This window comes from Nuphar pumila, unplaced genomic scaffold (assembly GCF_984573655.1).
Source record: "Nuphar pumila unplaced genomic scaffold, dmNupPumi1.hap1.1 HAP1_SCAFFOLD_176, whole genome shotgun sequence".
In the NCBI taxonomy this organism is placed as follows: Eukaryota; Viridiplantae; Streptophyta; class Magnoliopsida; order Nymphaeales; family Nymphaeaceae; genus Nuphar; species Nuphar pumila.
The window spans coordinates 73,432-96,385 of NW_028323204.1; the positions used below are offsets into that span (position 1 = coordinate 73,432).

General features: G+C 53.8%; 1 protein-coding gene across 1 annotated transcript; it reads right to left on the reverse strand.

The window, feature by feature from the left end:
• Nucleotides 1-12,827: 12,827 nt before the first annotated feature.
• On the reverse strand, nucleotides 12,828-14,739 carry LOC149810900 (putative kinetochore protein SPC25). The gene is made up of 5 exons (XM_089994088.1): nucleotides 14,637-14,739; nucleotides 14,339-14,551; nucleotides 14,034-14,132; nucleotides 13,714-13,827; nucleotides 12,828-12,964 (listed from the first exon to the last, which is right to left on the reverse strand). The coding sequence occupies exons 1-5, from the start codon at nucleotides 14,737-14,739 to the stop codon at nucleotides 12,828-12,830; spliced, it is 666 nt and encodes a 221-aa protein (XP_089850214.1).
• Nucleotides 14,740-22,954: the final 8,215 nt, after the last annotated feature.

The window sequence follows — 22,954 nt, forward strand, 5'->3', positions numbered from 1 at the left end:
GGGCGCTACGCCGCCACGGATTCAGCCGCCGTTGCCCGCGCCAACACCGCCCGCCGGCTGTGCCACCACCCCCTATGCATGCGCCCGCCGCAGCGCAGCCCGCACCTGGCGGCCCCGCTCCCCTTGCAAGCGCGTCTCGCCAACATCGGGGCCGTGCACAGGGGACGCCCTCATCACGGGGTCGCGGCCAAGGTGCGAGGACGCGCGCTACACGCTCGCGCCCGGGCACCGCACGCGCTGCCGTCCAGCGGCAGCCGGCACGTCAGCCTGCCTGCCGCGTCGACATACCGCAGACTGTGCCGTCAGTCATTCGCACACAATGGACGCGTCTACGCACGCGCGCTCTTGGACGTGGTTGACGCGGTCGAGCGCGCCGACGACCCCCAGGCCTCCGCAGAAGTATGCGCGGCCCTAGAAGCCCTAGCGGACCTTCCCAGGCGGGCGCTGGCCGACAACCGCGGGTCTCATGGTCGTAACAGGCGCGCCCTCGCCCGCATGGTCCGCATAGAGGCGTGCCAAGCGCTGGAGGACGAGGATGACGATGACGCCGCCGATGAGCGTGAAGCAGCCGTCCCGCGCCTACGCCGCCGTCCCGCGCCTACGCCGCCGCACCCTGTCGGCTGAACAGCTCATGGCTCTGCGTGTAGAACGCATGCTCGGCCTCGGTAGCGTAACCCGTGGCGCGCACGTGATAGCGTCGGCACCATTGGCGGATACGCACTCTCCCGCCGTCATTGCTGCGCTCCGTGAGAAACACCCATTCGCTGAACCGCCGGTCCTCGTGGAGGACGCCACACTGCCCTTGCGTATAGACGCTGAGTTGCTCGAGCGCGCACTGAAACGCCTTGAAGCCAAACTCGGCTCAGCAGGCGGGCCCACTGGCATGACGTACGAGCACGTCTTGGCGGCCACCAAAGCCTCGTCCGCAGACTTCAATGCCACTCTGGCCTTCGTCAACCTCATGCTCACGGGCACGCTGCCGCGGCACTCGTCGCTGCTGGACTCCTCCCTCGTGGGCCTGCAAAAGCCAGATGGGGGCGCGCGACCCATAGCGATAGGAGAGGTCCTGTACCGCCTCACCGGCCTATGCGCAATGACAGCCTGTGAGAAGCTTGGGCGCTCGCTCGCGCCCCTGCAGCTCGCGGTGGGCGTCTCAGGCGGGGTGGAAGGGCTTGTGCATGCGGTCCGCTCGGCGCTGGCTGCTGACTCCGATGCCGCGCTTCTGACCGTTGACATGGCCAATGCCTTCAACACGGTCGACCGATCTGCGCTGTTTGCGGCAGTGCAGAAACACGTGCTTGCGCTGCTGCCATACAGGGTGGAGATTTATTAGCTATACACGGTTTATGTCACTGAGCTGGCGGGTGATCCTGACGTCACCATCACACTTTTCTCACACAAACGTCGCGCCCATTCCGAAGCCCTCACAAAAACGGAATTGAATGCGCCCGGTCTTATGGAAACCAGTGATCAAAATAAATGTTAGCTCTGTCGGGAGTGTTTGACCTAGTTGTGCATACTTTGGCAGATATATTTTTCGCGGATTTCACATCGCCCGTAGAGGGTCAAGACGTTGAGCAAATGTGCTGAAAAAGCGCGAAATGAGTAGGTAAAGGCGGTGCCTTCACCATACTCCCCGGGCCGAGACGCGTCTGTACATATTTTTAAATTTACAATCGGACAAGTATTGAGAAAGTTGTGGTTACGGGAGTGCCGGGGATAGTCATGACTTTGGCCATAGGGTACTGTGCCTTAATCAGCTCGTATGGAGACGTATGAAGGCTCTATAGACAGAACTCGGAGCGTACTACAATGTTGATACCGGCGGGATGTCGAGAACGTGAGTTTCCAGACCACAGTCGCAGCTCAAAGATGGCTACACCACAACAGGTTTTCTTGCGAAGTATGGGATGACTTCATTTGGGCCCGACTACCCGTGATAGACGCTACAGGCCATGAGCTTTCGGAGTGATGTGAAACCACATATGCTAATTACACCACGCTGCAAGCTGGTGAAATTGTTTCGTCTGTGCACGTGGGGGCTTGATTGTGTGGCATGGCGCCTACGTGCACGTATATGGCAATCATTCATAGGACTGTATCTCCGGCTTCACAGCACACCAGGGCAGGGGACCACCACAAAAACATAGCAATTGCACTTGTGCATGATGTCAGGAGGGCGGGGGGAGCCCCCCTCTCGGCCAAGGGTCGGGGGGGGGTCGAGGGGGCAGCCACCTTGTCACCCCGAAAATACACGACTGCAGGGGGGATATGCTGGGTTTGTTGCTATGTAATTCGCATGACATGTCAATTTTTGATGTGTTCGAGCCCTTCACCATGTCAAGGGCCGTCTGGGCTGTCGATTGAGCCATTGCAAGGTGGGTGGTTCAAGTCAGCATGTCGTAAATCCGGCATTTCCCTGTGTATAGCTAATAAAACTCCACCCTGTATGTGCAATGGTCGTACGGTGCGCCCACCGACTTGCACGTCATCGGCGCTCCAGCCGGCACGGCCCCGATCCAGTCGCGCACAGGGGTGCGCCAGGGCGACACCCTTGCCATGCTGCTCTTCGCCCTGGTGCTGCAGCCCATCTTGGAACGCACTCGGGCAACCGCGCCCGCGGTTGCCGTGCTGGCGATTGCGGATGACGTCAACCTGGTTGGCAAGGTCGACGCCCTCCGTGCGGCGTTCCACGCGCTCACTGGGGAGAGCGGCGTGCCTAGCGTCGGCCTCCGCGTCCAGCCCCGCAAGTGCGCGCTCACCGAGGGGCCTTCCATGGCGGTTGCGGGTCTGGCCGCTGCCCTGGGCATCCAGCACTGCCCCGGCGGCGTCACGGTGTGTGGCACGCCCATTGGCTCGGACGCGTACGTTGCTGCCGCTTTGTCCGACCGCGCGGACGGCATCATCGAGCAAGTGGACAAGCTCATGGCGCTGCCCGTCAGCCATCAGGCGCAATTCGCCCTGCTCAGATCCTCTCTGTCCATGCGCATGGCGCACCTGCTGCGCACGGTTGCATGGGACCACCTCCAGCCCAGCGTCGTGCGCGTCGAGGATGCCATCATGGTAGCCGCCAAGACGCTCTTCCAGGTGCCTGAGGTCGGTGCAGCGTCAACACGTGCCGTGCAACAACTCCGACTCCCTCTCCGGCATGGGGGCTTTGGCCTACGCGACGCAACGTCCCTCGTCGCGGCTGCCGCGCTCGTGGCGGGAGCCTCTAAGGCGCAAAAGGCCATGTCGAATGGTCTTGACATATGCCAGCCCTTCTCGGGCGCGCTGCGGCCGGCGTTGCTGTCGGCCTGGCAACGCGTCTTCGACGACGCTGCCGGCGAGTGCGAGTGGGAAGAGAGCGCCCGGGACCTACCGGCGGAGTTCGTGCTTGAGGACCTGCCCCACGTCCAGCGGGCCGTGTCGAGGCTCGTGGGCGATCGTGCGGGCGCGGCCATGCTCGACGCCTGTGACACCGACACCGTGGAGGGCCAGCGAGACGCGGCGCGCCTTCGCAGTGCCTCAACTGGCCCGTCGTCAGGCTGGCTTACTGCACTGCCCATGTGGTCGGCTCTGCGTCTCACTAACGCAGAGTTTCGCATGGCAGCCCGGCATCGGCTCGGCTTGGGGGTGCCGTCGCTGATTGACATCCCTCCGTGCACCTGCTCCGCTGGCGATTCGACAACGCCGGACCACGCTCTCTCGTGCAAACATAACGCTGGCAAGGCAATTGTGCGCCATGATTCCTGGGCTTCTGCCTGGCGCCATGCCATCCGCCGCGCTGGCGTTGCGCGTCGAGCGCGGAGCCGCTCTACAGCAGCCTTGCAGCCCCGGGGGCGCAAGGGGCTGCCAGTCAACGTCGGGGTGACATCCTCGTGGTTTGGCCTGACGGTGGCGTCCGCATCCTGGACTGCGTCGTCACGCACCCCGCGGCTGCGTCGTACATGCGAGACGCTGCGGAGGCTAGAGGGTCTGCGGCTGCGAAGGCTGAGGCGCGGAAGCGGGCGGACTTCGAAGCGGTTGGCGAGGGCTCCGCGTTCGGCTTTGTGCCGCTCGCTGTGGAGTCGTACGGCCGCATGGGTGTTGCGGCGTCGCGGTTCTTATCAGAGCTTGGCGATTTGGTAGCGGCGGCGGGTCGGGTGTCTAACGCCGCTTTTGTCCGGGACCGTGCGTCGGGAGCTCAGCTGCGCTCTTTGCAAGGGCAATGCGCGCATGTACTACAACTCTCTCCGCGCATTGCTGTGCGTGTTGGACACAACTTCCAGCCAGGATGTGATGAGCCGGCAGACGGCCCGGTTGAGGTCTGACTTGCTTCGTTGTTTGTTTGTGTCGCTGTGTGCTTTGTCTTCCTTTTTCTTTTCTTTTGTTCGTCTTTCGGTAGCCTTTCCTAGATTTGCCGGCCCTGTCGCTTGTAACACTTCTCTGTGTAATGAAATATTGTACCTTTCCGAGTGTGTGTGGGTTTACTGGTACAGCTCGAGCTTTGATGATTCTGCTTCTCTTTGTAATGAAATATAGGACGGTAATGGATTCATGTACAGAAGGGGCCTAGGAGTCTTTGCGACCTTGGCTGGTGGAGCTTTCGAAGAGGGCCTGCTAGTTCCAATTGCTGATATTCCCTGAGGGGTCTTGTACCTTTCCGAGTGTGCGTTGGTTTACTGGTACAGCTCGAGCTTTGATGATTTTGCTTCTCTGTGTAATGAGATATAGGACGGTATCAAGGAGGGGGGTAGGAGGATGAGTTGCGTACGGCAACCATACCAACAAATGGCCAGGCACTTCGGGAGCGCGACATCATTTTTCAGTATCCCTTGCATGCATGCCTGAAAATCTGACATATTTTCTCTATGTAAACATGTCGGCAAGTCCAAAAGCATGACCATGACCGCCTCTCCGTTGTTCTTTCCACGAAACTGCGGTCCTGGCTCAAGGTAGAAAAGCTGCAGGTGCGATGCATCTGTGAAAGGGCCACAGCACGACAACTGCCGGTGCACGAAACGTTCCTGTGTATGCCAGACATTATGCCCAGCAGGGACAGTCACAGATTGCTGGCACTTATCAGCTGAAGTGCAAGCATTGACACCAGTACACAAAGGTTGTGCAGCTCTGAGATGAACACTGACGACAGATTGTTGCGAGCGGCAGCAAAGAAGTCAACATGCTGTGAGACCGCAAGCGAGCTTGCAGGTTCGCAACAACTCTGCTACTCAGCTGATCTATTGTGGCTGGTGCAGCGGACAGGATCCGCTGGACTACCCGCAGTCCTTAGTCTTGTCGCTGGCTGTTTTGATTGTCCTTTTCTTTCTTTCTTTGTTTTCCTGTCAAATCAAATCATTTGGTTTGATTTTCTTTCGTGTGTTCTTGAATTGAGTCGTCCTTGTCTGCAGTTTATTTCTGCTTTGCTTTCCCGCTTCGTTGTAACTACCCGCATGTTCATGTCATGGCACACCAGCTCGATGTGCTAGGCGACAAGGAGGCCACAGCTCCCGGTCTTATTCTCAATCATCGCTGACGAGCGGGAACACAGTGCCAAGAGCACTGCCACCACCCTTGTGCACACAAGTTTGCATTGTTTGGAATGCATCTAGACTGCACGGTTGACAGCATCTTGGCACCAAAAGCTTCGTCTGCAACTTGCTTATGCCTGAAGGAGTGTCCTCATCCTGCGAAGGAACATCTCGTGCTATACTTCCGGGGCACTCGCATTTGTCATTGCCCCACGTGACCCCTCTATCATATATCCTGCTTTGGACCCCGTGTGTGTGTTCATGTCGTCTTGAGCAATACGGCACTTTTGACGCAACAGAGCATTCACTTTCAGTTTAAGATTTCTCAGGAGGCCATCTGCACATTGGTCGTCGCCCTCCAATATTCGTAAACCAGCCGCCACAGCCTCGAGAGTGCATGCCCTGTACACAACATAACATCAGTACAAAGCAGCATCCAAGCGTAGATAGGGGCTACGATAGTCTTCGTCACAGCAGTCAGCACCATGCAGGGCTGGCCCAAACCCCACACGAACGTACAGGCTATCAACATCCTACTCCATGCACATGTCAACAGCATACATGCCACGCTGTTTTGCACTGCTGGTGTGACGGACTTCCAACAACTGCCACCCAACATGCGCCGCCGTTTTCTGACATGAGAAGGATCTCACATAGAATGCTGAAGAATGGATACCGATTCATAGGTCTGATTACATCAGCAGCAATACATGCTTGTACTGGGGTACTCTAGTTTATAGATAGTCTGCGATAGTGATCCTATGACTCATCTGTGATGCGCCTGCTTGCCCTTCTAGCTTGCCTGCTCTGCTTGCATGCTCGCCCTTATAGCGGAACTCGCGAGGCTTGCCTCAGGTTTTTTATTTCGAGCTACTGCTTAGCTCGAAATAGATCCTCCTCCGCGGTTCGCCGTGGATCCCTCCTCGTAGGTGTGTTATTCCGGTTGTTTGCATACATCAGGTGTGTGCTTAGCAACCAACTTCCAGCGATCCGCTGGTTCGACCGCGTTTCACGTCAGTCGACTTGTTTCTGATCTTTGTTTTGATATTTTCCTTTCGTTCATCTCGTCTTCAATTCTGTTGAACTCGCTTTTCTTTGTCTCTGCCTGTCGGATGAATGGTTTTGCAAATTGAGCGCATATCAGCGTTTGCGCAGCCTCTCACACACGTTCAGGTTTCTCTGGCTGCCAACAATTGCTTGCTGTGGCTGCTGATTGCACAGTTGCAGCTCTGCTTGATCAGCAGCTGGAAAACGAGGCACAGCCGCAGCCTGTTCTTCAGGGTTACGACGCCTGGGATGCCATCCGCCAGCCACCCCACTCCGGCAGCCCAACTTTCCAACCCTTTCATATTTACCGCTCCTATTTTACATCCACCCGTCATTCTTTCACCGCTGTCTTTTTTTGCCTGCCCGCCACCCGCGTGGCTGTCATCTGCTGCGTCACAGCGCGACGTGCCGCCTGGGACCAGCGTGTGTCCGTCCGTTCACCACTCCACTCCCCACGCCATCCCGTCTCATCCCCATCCCATTCCGCTGTTCCGATGTTCGGTAGCCTGCGGTTGCTCTCGGGCCTTCCGGTCGTCGCTGGTGCGCAGGAGCTCGGCCACGTCAGCCCTTGACCGAGCGAGGTTGTCATGAGGCAGCGTAGGTGATGTGTTTTCAACGCACGCCTCGTGTGGCGTCTTCGGATGGCACCTGCATCGTAAAACCTCGGCGTGCGCGGAAGCCTGGCGTGCGATTGGTGCGTCGAGCGAGGTCCTGAGTTGGATACAGCAGGGCGTTGGCATCGACTGGGCGGACAAGGCACCCGCCCCGTTCCATCATGGCAGCTGTGCGGTGCCGCCGGACGCGGCGAGTAACTGGGACGCCTTGGTGTCGCGCCTTCTCTTGGTTGGAGGTCTTGAGTATGCGCTGGACGAGCTGTTCGTGTCTCGCGCCTTCCTCGTTCCCAAAAAGAACGGCGGTTGGCGTCTGGTGGTCGACCTTCGGTGGCTCAACCCCTGTGTGAAGCAATCAGTGCAGTACGAGACACTCAAGTCCCTTCGCCGCTTCGCAATGCGCAATGCCTGGATGGTGAGCTTCGATCTGCAGGACGGGTATTACCATCTTGCCATCAAGGAGGAAGATCGTAAATACTTCACGATCTGTGTGAATGGGGAATGCTATCGCTGCGTCGGCCTGCCATTTGGCTGGACGGCCAGCCCGCGCATCTTCACGAAGCTCATGCGACCGGTGGTTCAAGCGTTGCGGAACATGGCGACGCCGACGCCAGCCGATGGGTGGGCAGGGCATCGCAAAAAGCGCCGCCGCCACGTTCTGCGGGTCCTTCCATACCTTGACGACTTCCTGCTCATCGCGCACAGCCCGGAGGCGGCGGCCAGCGCGGCCTTCGCAGCGAAGCAGCTCTTGTCTAGCCTGGGACTGTGTTGGAATGACAGCAAGTGCGTGTGGGCCCCGACACAGTGCCTGGTGCACTTGGGGCTGGAGGTAGATACACGCAGGGGCGTCTTCCGCGTGGACGAGCGTCGTCGCGATGCCATCCGCAACGCGGCTCGCAACCTCTTGTGCCGGGCGTCCGAGTCAGCGCGCATGGTCCGCGTGCGCGATCTGGCCGCGCTTTGCGGTAAGGCAGTGTCTGTGCAGCTGGCGGTGCTGCCGGCGCGGTTCTATCTGCGCAGTCTTTACGACGCCTTGATCACAAAGACCAGCTGGTCGAGCCGCGTGCGGCTCTCCCATCGCGCGGTGAAGGACTTGCAGTGGTGGGCACAGTTGCCGCAGCGCTGGAATGGTCGTCCCATTGAGCTGCCGTCAGCGGAGGCGGAGCTGCATGTTGACAGCAGCAGCTATGGCTGGGGTGCAATATTCAAATCGATGTTCCACGCCCACGGCTTCTGGCCGGTGGCCTCGCTCGCGCACATCACGATGAAGGAGCTCCGCGCTGTTCGCCTCGCGCTCACGAGCTTTCGGGAGCACGCTGCCGACAAGTGTATCTTGGTGCACGAGGACAACATGGCCGTGGTGGCGGCGTTGTCCGGGCTGTGCACGCGCTCGCCGGAGATGATGGCTGAGCTGCGCAAGCTGTGGCAACTGCTGACCTCAGAGCGCATCGGGTTGGTGCGCCAATACATCAATACGCACGTCAACCCGGCTGACCCCATCAGCCGCATCAAGCGGCCCGAGGACTATCGGTTGGATGGGGCGGTTTTCACGAGCCTCGATGAACGCTGGGGCCCGCATACGGTCGACCGCTTCGCGGCAGCACACAATATGCTCTTGCCGTTGTGGAACTCGGAGCTGCACGAGCCTGGGTCGGCAGGTGTGAATGCGTTCGCGCAATCGGACTGGGGGGCTCACAACAATTGGTGCCACCCACCCGTTCACCGCTGCCGCAACTCGTCCAACACCTGCACCGCGCAGGCGCGGCTGCCACGGTCCTGGTCCCGCACTGGCCAGCGCAGCCGTGGTGCGCGCCCCTGGTGGAGCTGGCGGATGAGGTTGTCCACTTGGCTCCGCGCAGCCCGAGTCTGCTGCTCACGCCCTTCGCCCCGTTCCCGGAATGCAAGCGATGGAGCATGATGGCAGTGCGCATCTCGTCTGCACTTGCGCCCGTCCCACGGACTGCCTCATGAGCTCGTCGCCCTCCGACGTCCCCTCATCTTCACCCCCCTCCCTCCCTTGCTACGGCCTCCGCACTGCGGGTTCTTGGCAGCCTCAATCCGGACCCCGTCCACCGCCACCTTGACAGTCTCAACTCTTTTGATCAGTCTCCTTTGTCATTGACCAGCCTCACGGGCGCGTCTCGCCTTCCCTGCTCGCCTCATGGGCCAGCCGTCCTTGCTTTGTGGTAGTTTGTTTGTCTCGTGGGATTCCCCACGTCTACTTTCGATTTATCTTTCCTTTGGCCATTTATCACAGCTGACGTTATAAGTGCTTGTACTGGGGTACTCTAGTTTATAGATGGTCTGCGATAGTGATCCTATGACTCATCTGTGATGCGCCTGCTTGCCCTTCTAGCTTGCCTGCTCTGCTTGCATGCTCGCCCTTATAGCGGAACTCGCGAGGCTTGCCTCAAGTTTTTTATTTCGAGCTACTGCTTAGCTCGCCCACCCACCCACTTTCCTTCTTTGTTTGATTGAGTATGCGGTGCCACAATGTAACACCTCGGGGCCGTGAAGGGCCATAAATACTTTCACGACTCATCCTTCCAATACTTCACAACCACCGAAACATCTCGAGCTACCCACGAACAGCCACATCTGATGGCCAATGCACCATTCCTGGCTCATCAACAGGCGGTAAGTTGCATGCTCAAGACTCTGATGATGTGCCAGTCAGCAATGCCCCCTCCCCCTTGCCTGGCGTCATCATGGTGCGAGACCATGTGGATGTGTTAATGTTGTACGATGTAAGCATCGGCACAGGACCTTGCGAATCTTGAAAAGACATCCAACTACAGGAGCGCCTATGGTGGTTGTTGTCGGTGTTGGCTCGGCTGTTTCACCTGTGGTCATGTGCGTCCTGCACCCGACGACTGAAGGCAACAGGACGGCCAACAACGCAGACCTCAAGCACATGAACATCGTCCAGTGCAAGAGCTGTCAGAATCGGTTACCTGTTAGAATGCTTCTCTGACCCCATGCGGTACTGGCGCAGCGGAGCTAGCAGCGATGTTGTAAAGCCCGGGGCAAATATCGAGTCGACATCCAGCCTAACTTTCAAAATTGATGGATCATACGAGTGCAGAAGGTTCCGAGCTCCTTTCCACGTTGAATCGATCCCGACGAGGACTATCCTGCCGCCTGTGCGCTCAGCCGCCCTCTGCTGAAGCTCCTTCACAGAAATAGCGTCATCATCCGGCCACAAAAGCGCCGTGGTATAATGCGGGTCTTGCCACAGTTCCTCGAATCGCGCATCATCCGCTGGATAACCCTTCATCAAGAGTTCGCTGTTGCTTAGCGTTTGATGTGTCACACAGCCTGTGTTGCTTCCCCTCCACCTACATACATGCAACACCTCTTTAGGCATTGGACTCTTGGTTGGCAATTCTCGGTTGACTCCTCTTCTCACTCGTTTCCGTGCTTGGGACGTAGCACTTGACGAAACAACTTTCGGTGATGATGCATGCTTGCAAGCACAGCAAAATGGCCAGCTAACTCAAGTCTGCTAACAGGAAAGCAAATGTAGTTGAATGAGCGAGCACATTGCTCTTATCATGTGACCTGCGCTGTGGGAAACAGCTTTAGCTCGTGCCACGATTAGGATCTGTAGGACGCGTGCCGCAAACTGACCGAGTGATGGAGAACCAGCTCACTGAGGGGAGGCAAACGATCTGCTCCTAGCGTTCAGAGCAGCAGACGGGCTGCTGCTCTGAACGCTAGGAGCAGACGGACATGATTTCCCTCCAAAAAAATAACATCTCTCCTGCTTGTCCAATTTGCTGGTCGCAAACATGTTGTCCTTGGTGTCGTGTCGACGACTTCATCCACGACACACTGCCAGTGTTTCGCCAAAATGGGGTGCGACCCCCATCTCTATCCCAAAAACTTCTATATTTGCATCCGCCTGAACCCGAAAATCACTCTGCCTGCAAAGAAAGGCCAAGCACTGCACACTGCCTTGTTCCTCTTGTGGGGCTCGACGTACCATTCTTCGTGGTGAAGGTGAAGCACGACTTTTGTGTTGGGGTCAAATCGCACGAGCTGTTTGCAGATACAGTAATGTGGCATCAGCCAGCACGTGGGACATGCAAAAAGAGTGCGGCCCCATTGTCGCACATGTGTGCACTGAACAGCATGTTTCTCTTCGCGTGCGAGCGTTGGGTCTACGATATTTCTGTTCCTGGCTTCTGTTGCTTCTTGCCTTTGCCTGGCCTGCATGAGAGCACCTGTGAGAATGGCATTCCTGGACGATGCCAAGAACTCTGATCGACCAAATCCTGATCAAACAAGGTTGCTGTGTGGCCCAGCGCCTCTTTGGTGCAGAGAAAGTGAAGATGTTGCACCTCATTGGGACGCAGACGAGTTCTTCTAGCCTGGCTTTACTGTGCCATGCAATGCCTGTGTGAAATCTTGGGTGTTGCTGCCAATGCAGACACAAGGTGCATTAATGGCTGCAGGACCACTATCACATGAATCATCGCTGGTACTAATCGTCACTGTCGATTAATCGCAACCCTGAAAAATGAACATCAATGTCTCCTTGTTAATACCGATTCATGACGGATGTATGCTATCAAGGGACTGCCATTGCGCGAATATGTTGCCTGACATATCCATTCATACTTGAGTGTACAGCCCACTGCAATCCAGCCCACTGCATATCGTCCATAGGCTCGAAAACGCACCTTCGCGGCGTACTGTTCAATTGTGATGTCACCACACAGTCTCAGCTGATGTGGGGTGATACCATGCGCAGCTTTAACGGCACGAATGACATATGTCTTCGTCGGCTGGGCCACAGGTTGCGGCATCGATTGCGTTCCAATGTTTTGCGATGTGGTTTTGCAGGGCTCAACGTTCATGGCGACGTCTTGGCTACCATGATGACCACGCGAACGTGGTAACGATAGGAAGAGGTATGATAGAAGAAGCTCTAAAGCGCTGCGGTCCACTGAATTTGCACGCCTGCGGCACACGCTTCGATGTGGCAGCGTGCCGCACGCCAGTTATCTCTGGACACCTCACAGGTACCAGATAGGAAATTCCCGTGCCAATAGCCACGAAGACTTCTAACCGCTCACACATGGTTGCTCCTTGGAATAGACAATTTGATTTCATTCCTGGAACCACAGCAAAGACCCTGTCTGGAGCGGCAAGGCTGGGGATCCCAACGCCTGAAGGGTTTAGTTTTGGTGTTCTGCTCCAAGACGCCTTCACATGACACTTGAATATCTCTGAGATAGAGCACCAGAGGTCTGTGGCTGGGAGAGCACGCCAGGATGAATTACGATGTCAAGCCATGCAGAAGAAGACTTCTGGCAGACTGAGTTGCAGTTTGCGCTCGCTTTGTGTACAGCAACAGGGAATGCCATTGGTGTGCTTGTGCAAATGTTGGTAGGCACACGCATGCAGTTTGCACTATCAGTAGTACGTGGGGTCCTCTTTGCTTGAAGGTCTGTCGGCAACAAGGCCGAGCACTGTGTCTACAGACTTCCACGAGCAAGTGTGCGGTGACCAGGTGTGCGACGAGGTAATACTTACACAGCTGCATCATGATAGGCGTGCGTTACCATGCAATTCTCATGGGACCCAAACATCGGCTAAGCACTTCAAGAAAATAAAGGAACGTGAAGGTCAGGCAAAGCAACCCTGCCATGGACGCCAGGAAAGATGTGTGCTAGTTTTCCTTGCACATGGCAACAAACATTCTCCGCATTGCTCGCACAAAGCAGCAAAAGTGGACAGGATCAGCATTCAGTTTCTTCAGCTCTTCATTCACCATCTTCCTGTCAAGTTGTGGCTCTACCCTCAACACTGCAAGCAATATGAACATTCAAAACACTGAATTTGACTCTCATACCCTTTGCATACTGCAATTGCAATCTCTGCCCTGTTCCATTCACATAGGTTATGCAATTCGTCACGTGATTTGTACTGTCTTATACTGTGCCAAGGGCCTGGGGTATTGTTATGCTGCACACGCCAATATGCAACTTTTTGATGGTTTTCCATGCGGCAAGCAACCTCTGCTTGGAGCCAATTGCAAAATGCAATGCAACTCGTGGGTGCAGCATCGCCCTTATAGCAGGTTCACATCTTACCCATCTAACACTAGCATAACAATAGCATAACACTATCTACCACTACCATAACACTACCATAACAATAGCAACAAACGGGCGAAGTTTCTGGGAGCGTGACATCATTTTGGCTATTTTCTCTATGTAAATACCTGTAAAACCAACATATTTTCTCTATGCAAACTTGGCGGTGACTAAATGCGTGACCGTGAGTGCCCGTTTGTTGGTATCGTTACGGTACTGCATGATCAAAGCCCAAGTGAAGGTCCCCTGATTTCATATGCACAAAGAGCACATGCTGGTGGAGTTCTACTTTTGACAGTGCACGTGTCAGCCACGTGTGTCATGCTTGTGAAAGATGGGACAAAAGGTTCTGCCATGTTTGGTGACCTGGCGCCACTGTGTTTGCAAGCGAAGTTGGAATGTACAGCAATCAAAGCAACGCTGTCATCAAGGTATCCAATGTTGGTTGAAGTGCTTCACCTGAATAGTTCTCGCGACCATCCATAGGCACGACCTCCACCTCGAAAAGGAACTGCCTCCCTGGGTCAGATCGCTGTATTTGAGTGAAGACGAACCGCAAGCGCTTGGGAACAACTGCAAATTCAATGGAACGTGTGAAATTGTGTCAATGTAAACGTGTGATCAGACTGCGCTTACAGTCGCAGAGGTGGAGCAACCTTCATCATCACATCAAAATGTAGTCCCAACTAAGCTCCTTGGCAGCTACCAATTGGAGTGTGCTGGATGAAGTGCTCACTGATAGCAGAACGTGACCTGATACGTGCGTTGGGCGGGCTCACCATGTTCGAAGTGAAGGCCCAGGCGGCTTTCGTTCAGGGCAACTGCTCTCATGAGGGTGGAGTTCTTGTCTTCTCTTAGCGTCAGCATCTCATTCACTTCTGCATGGCACAGGGGCGTTTGGAGCAAAGAAATATATCAAGATTGAGCCTTTGAATGAAAATATAGCTGAAACTCTGTACCCTCGAGGTCTCGGCACCTGTGCCAATTTGAATGTGCTATGTATGTGCCAACCCTAACAGCAACGAGCGAAGTGCGCGTCACGCAGCTGCCAATCGCATGTGCTTATGCAGTGCAGTTGACTCACCTCGTTGCATTATAGCTAGCTGCTGTGCCTCGACATCAACTTGCGAGGCCTGCTCGCTGATTTGAACTGGCAGGCGCTTCTCTGTAGCCCGCAACTTGCTGAGTTGGTTTGTGAGCTCAACAAGCTCAACACTGTGAGCAGCACTGTGCATACGAAGCTCTTGGAACTGGTGCTGTAATTCACAACTGTCCTGGCGCAAACGAATCAAGCCACCTGCACACGAGCACAGCTAGACCCTGTCAGGTGCTAACATCCTTCTTGATTCACACTTCGCGGCAAGCATCGTTGCTCATCGTACCTGTCTTTTGCAGCAAAAATTCTTGATGTTCATCAACAAGCTTGCGAGTGGAGGTGGCGTTTGCCTCAACAACCTGCCTGTACGAACGCTCCGTGGCTTCCATGTGTCGCACATGCTCTTCTTCGTGTAAGTCCACCATGAGCTCTTCAATGCTTAGACACAACGATGCAAAAAGAACTGGGACGATGCCGAACACTTGTGGCTGAGGAAGAAGCCGCTGTCCTCGAGTTCAATTGTACGAAATCAGCGAGGCGACGTTCGTCCAATTCGGAGTAAGAAGTCTTGACATGGTGTCTGTGATTAAACTTGCGGCGACATATTCTGCATAGTCAAATGCAGCGAATCTGGAAGGGACGCAACCCGGCTGAAAGCAGCAACGTACATAATACCACAGTCAATTGCTGATTACTGATAAATAAACGGGAAAGATAAGCTGGGCCATGTCCTGCAAACTCAGATATCTCCAGGTACACACTCCACTCGAGCAGCAGAAGTAAGGAATGGGTTGCAAACGTTATCAAAACAAGCGTCTTAATTTGCTTCTGTCCCAAACTTGCATTGGAGCGGATCAGCTGTCCATGCAGAAGTTATTCATGGCCATCGTGATGTCTTGAATACTGCAGTACTGCAGCCGATGAATCGCTTACAAAATTGAAGTTTGTCAAGACCAACCGTTACTTAAGGCTATTGAGTGAATGGTTTTATACAATCATATTACACGCAGTGCAGCGCGGTGCTTGCAAGGATGTGCACCTCCCCAATGTTGCCTCTCTTAGCAAAGCACAAAGTATGTTAGTCCAAGGATACGACACAGAAAGCAGCTCTGAGCATGAGCCTCTGGGTGACAATTCAGGGGGTAAGCTTTTCCACTGTTTTTTAGTTTTCAAACCCTGACATGATTGTCCACAGCAGCTCCTGCTGTGCTGAAGTGAAACCAGCATGCGATTTCACAAGCAATTTGCTGTCTTCCGATGCGTGCCGAGATCAGGGAATTGGGGTCCTAGTCGCAACTTCTGCAGGTGCAGAAAGAACAGCAGCTCAAGCCTTGGAGGAGGAGGACAGCGATGACACCAGCGACTCAGACAGTATTGACAGCGCAACTCGGCGCTCTAGGGAAGCTGCCGCGAAGGTAAAAGACTACGGCGACATGCAAGCAGCTCAATCTCCGGCGAACGAATTACCTGCTGCCCTGGATTTATTTGGGGAGGTATGTTCAGACATGACATCCACAATCAACAGGGTGCCGGAGTCGCTTCGTAAACGCAATTGCAGTGCGAAGCGTGGGTAATATGCGTGATGAGGGAGCAGGCCCGCAGTAGCATACTAGCTAGTGGGCACAAGAAAGATCAGCATCCGTGCAGTCGTCAGGCCATGTGCATGTACTGTCGTGGAACAGGCAGATGCCCATGTGAAGACTTTCCCTTTTCGAGTAGGGCAATGAAGGTGCTTGATTCAAGCCTTGAAGAAGATAAGATGGTTTACAGATCCAGATAACTTGCAACTCCACAAAGTGGGCACCGGTCTCACAGCTTGTGTCACAGGCTTGCTCGCTGTGGATCAGCAGCATTGACCATGGCAGGAGAGTTTGAGCTTGCACACATGTTGATGCAAAGCATGCCAGGGGCGCAACACATGCCATATCAGAACATATGCAATGCCATGCCTCATGACACGGTGGGATTGTGCAGATTCAGCGTCCAGGCTTTTTAAATCCAGAAGCAACGCGCCAGCGCAACGTATGTGAGTCACACCTGCATGGCGCGGCGCACGCAAGAGAGGCGGCGCTCGCCCTAGCCAAGAGCGCTGAGGCCTTACAGGGGGACTTTGACATCTCAAAACTTGCACCTGGCGTGAAGCGGGACGCCAGCAACCCTGACAAGGGCAAAGTTGTGCTATCTGGAGTGGCCAAGCGTGCCAAAACAGAGGAGGCCCCAACAGAATCGCAGCTTTACAGCATGGATGCGATTGTATGCTGCTGCTTTTCTGCTTTGGTTGCTTGTGGTTGTCCACAGGGTGGGAGTCTTGCCTGGTTCAAGTTGCACACAATCAATTTGACATCATGTTGTTTGCGATCCAACGGTCAGCTATTGCCTTGCTGTATGGTTCTGCTACTGTCCGTCGCGTCCATGCATCGATGTTTCCTCAAATGATGTTTGTATGCATTGCTGTGTGCTTCTTGAAAACAGGTTGCTGCCTTTGTTACATGTGTCAGGTTTTCGAAACATGCTCTTTTTGCATCTTGGTGAAGGAATAACGCTTGAGTGCGGGATTTCCCATCACCTTCAATATCCTTGCAACCAGTATGTACATTCGGGCCAATGCAGGGTCATGTGATGCAGGTTGCAATGACTGGAGGCAATTCACAGCGAACCCCGGCCGCTCCCAAGGGACCTACCAAGGCCATGGAGGTGGAAGATTTCCTATCACAGGGCTTGGGATCAGCCCAGCTTCCTAGACGGAAACAAGACAGAAAAGAAAAGGAGAAGTCCAAGCGTGGCTTGGGTCAATCATCGGTGCATGGCTGGAAGACCGAAGCTGAGATGGTACTGCGCCAGCAGTATGATTGACATCCCTGCATGTCTGAGAACGGAACCACTGGCTGTGGGTCCTATACCACAGCCCTTCACCAGTCCTTCCCTTGAGATGCAATGGTAGCTGTCGCCCAAAAATGAGGTCAGCACACCCAACAAATCACAGATATCCAGCGCAATTTCCCCAAAATGCAAAACACTGTGTCGAAAAGACCCATACTATCGCCCTTTGACACTGGGCCACCTTTATAAGCATCTAATACTACGGTATACATGGCGATCGACGAGAGGGCATGATTCTGCTGACGACATAGCAAGGGAAATCTGGACGCCGCAGGACTCGGAAGGCATTGTCTATGGCGAGGTTTGCTTCAACAGCAACTCCTCTAATTATGATAGGAAAAGGACATGTTTGCCGAGATGATATTGCAAGTCGAACACTTGCGCACATTCCATATTGTTGACAGTACACGAGTGATGGATCTACCAGAGTACACGAGTGATGGATCTACCTGAGAAATGGGGTTGAATTGTCGATGTCAGAACTGGAACTTTTGTATGGAGGCGCGTCATCGACGCACAAGCATCATCCTATATATACTACCCCCTCGTTCCAGCACGTGGACTTCACGCTCTGTTGGCACGCCAAGAGGGTTCTCCAAGAGCCATCCCTGCGACGCCCACGTAAGCAGTTCTCTTGAGTCGCTCGTCACATCCTCGACTCCCCGTCCAACACCATCCTCCCTCGATGCCGTCGCCTCACCTGTCTCAGCCAAACGCGAAGAAGCATGAAAGACGCGTTCTGCCGCATGATGCGTCGGGTCTGGGTAGAGTTCGTGCCCCGCGCTCTGCTCAAACGTGTCCCGCATGTGCTCCGCAACGCTCAATACATCGCTCTGTATGAAGACGAGAGCTGCACATGCAACAAGCAGCATGACTGAGGGCACTGTCAATATGCTTTGCTGGCGAGGAGGTCTCCATCAGGTACATGCATTGTAGTGTCAACACGTTGATATTTGCTGAAAATATGCTGCACTCAAAGGTGGGGTCAGTCAGACCCCTTGCTCCGCGGCATTTCATGAGCCTTATTTTGACACACCGGCGTGCCACACCAGAACAGAGCTGCTCCGTGCGCTTTCTGGATTTGGGCGACACAGAGCATTATGGCAAATGGTAAGAAATAGCAAACATGATGGTAAATAACAGAAAATCGTAAAGTAAGGGAATCGTGGAGCAAGCGTTGATTCATGGTGGGAAATGCAGCTTACGGCTGTTCAGGTGGTGCACATGGCGCACGTAGCGATGATGATACATTTTGTTACAACACCGTATTGACATGGGGCTTGGCAACTCCAAGAACTACTTGGTAATCAACACCATAGTGATGAGGTATACACTGCACATGATATTTGGAGGTGATCACATGTATATGAACGCCTTTCATCACCTCGCATTGCCCGAGAAAGTGACTTACCCAGAAATTAGGTAACACATGAATTTTGTCTTAAGCATGCACGCAACACGCAAACATGAAAGCAGGCCCCTGCACAAGGATTGTGAATTCATGAGTCTGTGTATGTGCACAATGCCGCAAGGCAGAGCGCAATGGCAAGCAGAAGGACGCACCACCAGACGGTATATGCTTGACGATATCTTGACATAGCTGTGGTTGGACAGTGCGGCGTTTGAAGTGCCTCGTTTTGAAATGTGGGTCCGGAAACTGAATCGTCACCAATGAGACTGCGCCGGGATAGGTGCGCAACATGCTGCCAAAGCTTATCGTAGCGTTGGCCTTTTCAAAGTGAACGCATCCCTTGAGGCCTATTTGTTGTGCCCATTCATTGGCCCGGACGATGATTGGAGCCCGGATTTCCATGCCTAGATGGTTGCATGCCGACAAGCGCGCCTCGTGAGCAAATTTGAGGAGAAAGCGCCCATATCCACACCCTATGTCTACAACCAACGGCTTGGTGGTGTCTTGAAAGATGGTTTCCCACTCCAATGGCTCTGCTGCGTTCTGAAGCTCCTGCTTTAATGGATTGACGTGTTGCCTTACCTTCCTCATTGGTGCCTGCAAAGGCAGGCCTGTGAACGAGCCGTTGCGTATTCATGAACAGAATTGGAGCACGCAGCCATGCTATACGTCATGTCAGGACGTGGCTGGATGGTCTTCAATGCATCATTGGTACCTTGACTGATACCTTGTGCAACGCGAAACGTATCTGGGAATTCGGCAGTGGTTGTGCGCAAGATTGCATGGACGCGAAATTGCCATTGCAGGTAAACAGGTCAACGGAGGGCAGCCAAGGCAGGCTGAAGGACCAGTGCATGCTATCTGAGATGATTCATCGGGCATAGATGGGCCGGCGGATGTGTTGAGCTGGCACTTCAGAAAGCTTGGTGGCACCAGCAGCGCCACAGACCTGGCCGCGGTATGCTACTCTAGGTTCTGCCCGATTCTCAGAGATGCCCAATTATGTCAGACTGGGGTCATTACTTGAGATTGGCCGGCTCACATTACACATGACTGGAGTCTGAGTCATGGCAGGCGAGTCCGCCTCCGCAGGGAAGTGTAGCTATACTTGGAAGATGTTTTGTCCGCTTGCTCGGTTAAGATTTCTCTACAAATACCCGGCTGAATTCGATGCACTGCCAAAGTAACTAAGTCTCATTATGGAAGCCTTCTCAATTTGTAATGGAAGTGGCGCCCCGCAACCCTGTAGAACACGCCTGGCGGGATACACAGGGTGTGCGTCGCCTGTTATACAGTATTTCATCGTAATAAATTACACACTGTATGACTTAAGACCTGGTATGAAGAGCAAGCGCGCAAGTGCAGGAGCCAAAATCAGTATGGAGGACCATTTGGATGTCTTGCTTCGTAAAACCGATGCGCACCGTGGTAAGCATGTGTAAGTTAAGGTCTGCAAAAGCGGCTTTCCTTGAAGGGTCTGAGTTTACTATCGTTACGCTATAAGGTGTTCCCCTGCCAGCCTTGTTCGCCGCAACATGGTTGCATCTAGCATGAGGAGGTGCTCCTTGAAAATGTCGGGCGAAGCAGACTTGTAAATAACGTTGATGCAGGAGGACTCCACACTTTGCCATCTTTCCGATCGCAATTGCACAATCGACACGGCAATGCATGTGAAAACCTGTGTCTACTCCAACTACATACGGCGTCCGTGCGTTCGCTTGAGGGTTGGCTAATCGAAAATTTGATGATAGGTAGTGGTTATGGCTCGAGCGATTTCACACATGAACAACAAGGACCTTGCCAAGCGTTGCCAACGCCGTTGGCACTGTCAGTGCCACTGAGCCGGATGATATGTTTCGAGCTCTCTTAAGATATCACGGTACTGTTGCCCCCGATCATCGGGCCGATGAGATCTGCTCCTGTACAAAGCGGAGTGACAGCAGTCAACACAGGGAAAATGAGCATGGCACACCTGCCATTCCAGCCGGTGCTGAAAGTGGCAAGGATATGTTCAGTAAGTTGTTCAGTAAGTTGGAGGGACAGCAGCCAAAATCGGAGGGATTGGCAGCAACGACACAGAAGTTCATTCAGGCCATAGTCCCCATACTGGAAGAGTTCGCGCAGGCACAAAGATACACTTTGACAGGCTGGCACAGGATTCAACACAAGTCCACCGAGACCATGCCACTATCTCGAGATATCCATCCGATGCCAAATGCACCAAGTAGTTGCTTCCTCTAAGACGTGCCCCGGCCCCGATACCAAGCGCATAGAATGAATACAGGCGACACATATCAAACTGACTGTGAGTTACTGGTCAGGAAACATAAATTTCAAACCCAGCTCAAACATGGCGGCCCCTAGGCCGGTCAATATCAAAAGCAGCAAGGCAACTCTTTTCACAACTCCCACCAAGGACGTGTCAATGTCGTTCATGTCCGCCCCAAGCAAGTCACTCACGTCTTCAAGCGCAGCCGCCTTTTTTATGCCATCGGGCGTGAGCTCAACGCCACGTGTTGGCCCACCAGCGACTTTGAGAATCTTAGACTTGGGTTTGCCATGGTCTTACAAAACTTGCGCAACGAGATGACCACTTGCTGTGATGAGCGCCATGGGATCATGCCAGGTTGAGGATTGACGATAGCGTCCTCAAAGTTCAACCCAAGTGCCAGTGCCTGGCGAAGGGGGATCTGCAACATGTGCAACATTAAGCAGTTCGCACCATTACCATGAGGAATCAATACTGATTATATGTCTGTAAATAACACTGGAAAGAGATGATTGTGTGTGGTTACTGGCAAAAAAACGTGACTTGTTGCAGGAACACATTCGCGTGAGCCTAGCAATTCATCGTCGTGATCGGTTGAAAGTAAGCTTGCCCAGGCACGGCACATGTTGTATGTGCATAATCACACATCACGAAGCTCGTAGATGTGTCATTCAATTTCTAAATTGCCTTCCTTACCAGCACTGCTGGCAGCAGCCCAACGCCCAGGCTGCCCAATTGTTGAAGTACCACAACTCTTAGTCCTTTGCGCACGGTGGACGTGCCTAGCTTCGATGCCATATGACCCGGAAGCAGAAGAACCTGTTACCAGAATTTAGCTTACGAACATCTAGTTTTCACAGGATCTAGTGGCTCACAAGGGTACGCTCTCGCTACAAAGTGAACCAGCTGATTCATTTCTTGCCTGGACCGTGTAAGGACATTACAGACCACGTGTGAATAGTGAATTGTAAAGATAGTCATTGCATAAACGTCAACTGTTTGGATTTGGTAGGGGTATGTGCCGATTGATTTCATGCTCGCTCCGTTACACGAATATCCACCCTACCGAACCCTGACAAAGAGAACGGAAATTCCGGAACACACACATGCCTGCACGCAACGGCATAGAGGGATGCGAAGTTACCTGAGCAAGCTCGACGTCTCCCATCGATGCGTGAATTGCCGTCATGTTGTAAAGCAGCATTACGCGTTCCTCGTTCGACATGTCGACATCGACCGCATCCTCAATCGTCCTGAGAGCACCAACTCGATCATCCCGACCATACTTCTCCTTGGCTGTCGCAAGTGCCTCTTGAATGGATGCTCTGCTGACAACGGAACCCCTTGCCTTCGCAGATAATTGCTGCGCTGTATTACAGCAGAGCAGACGTTGTGACGATGCCGATGCGCGGCTGACAGTCAGCATGTTGCCTGGATGCAATTTAATCGGCCGTAAACTGTCTTCGCACCCTGGCTGGGATTTTTAGCTAGGACGGGGTGCACGATGGGCGGAGCGAGTACACTGGTTTCCTTTACCATCAAGGCAGCTCACGACAGCTGAGATACACCGGTATCAAACTGGACCATGCCACCTTCTGTGGAGCAAGCTATCATCAGTCTTGGGCCAACAGCCTTGGAGTAGCCAAGATGACTCGGACTTGCTTTCGCACCCTGACAGGCTTGTCGCAGTGACAGTCGGCTGAAATGGCCGTAACGCTACAAGACAATGCACATTGCTAATGCTGTGGAAATAAGAGTGATGTGGATGGAAAGGTGATTCAAGGAACTATGTCTTGAGGTGACTAGCACTACAAGCAGATATATTTGCAGATATACCTGGTATACTAGTCTGCCCGGTTATGTATCGTTGCCCCTTTCTTCCTGCTGTCAAATGGCGTTGTCTCGAAGCATGAACCAGCTATCAAGGGTCGTCGCACAAAGCTGTGTGGACAAAGCTGTGGCTTCCACATCGCTGCCAGGTCAGACCTGTGGGCACGTTTTCACAGAAAATTGCCCATTTACTCGACATTTTCGTTCTTTCAAG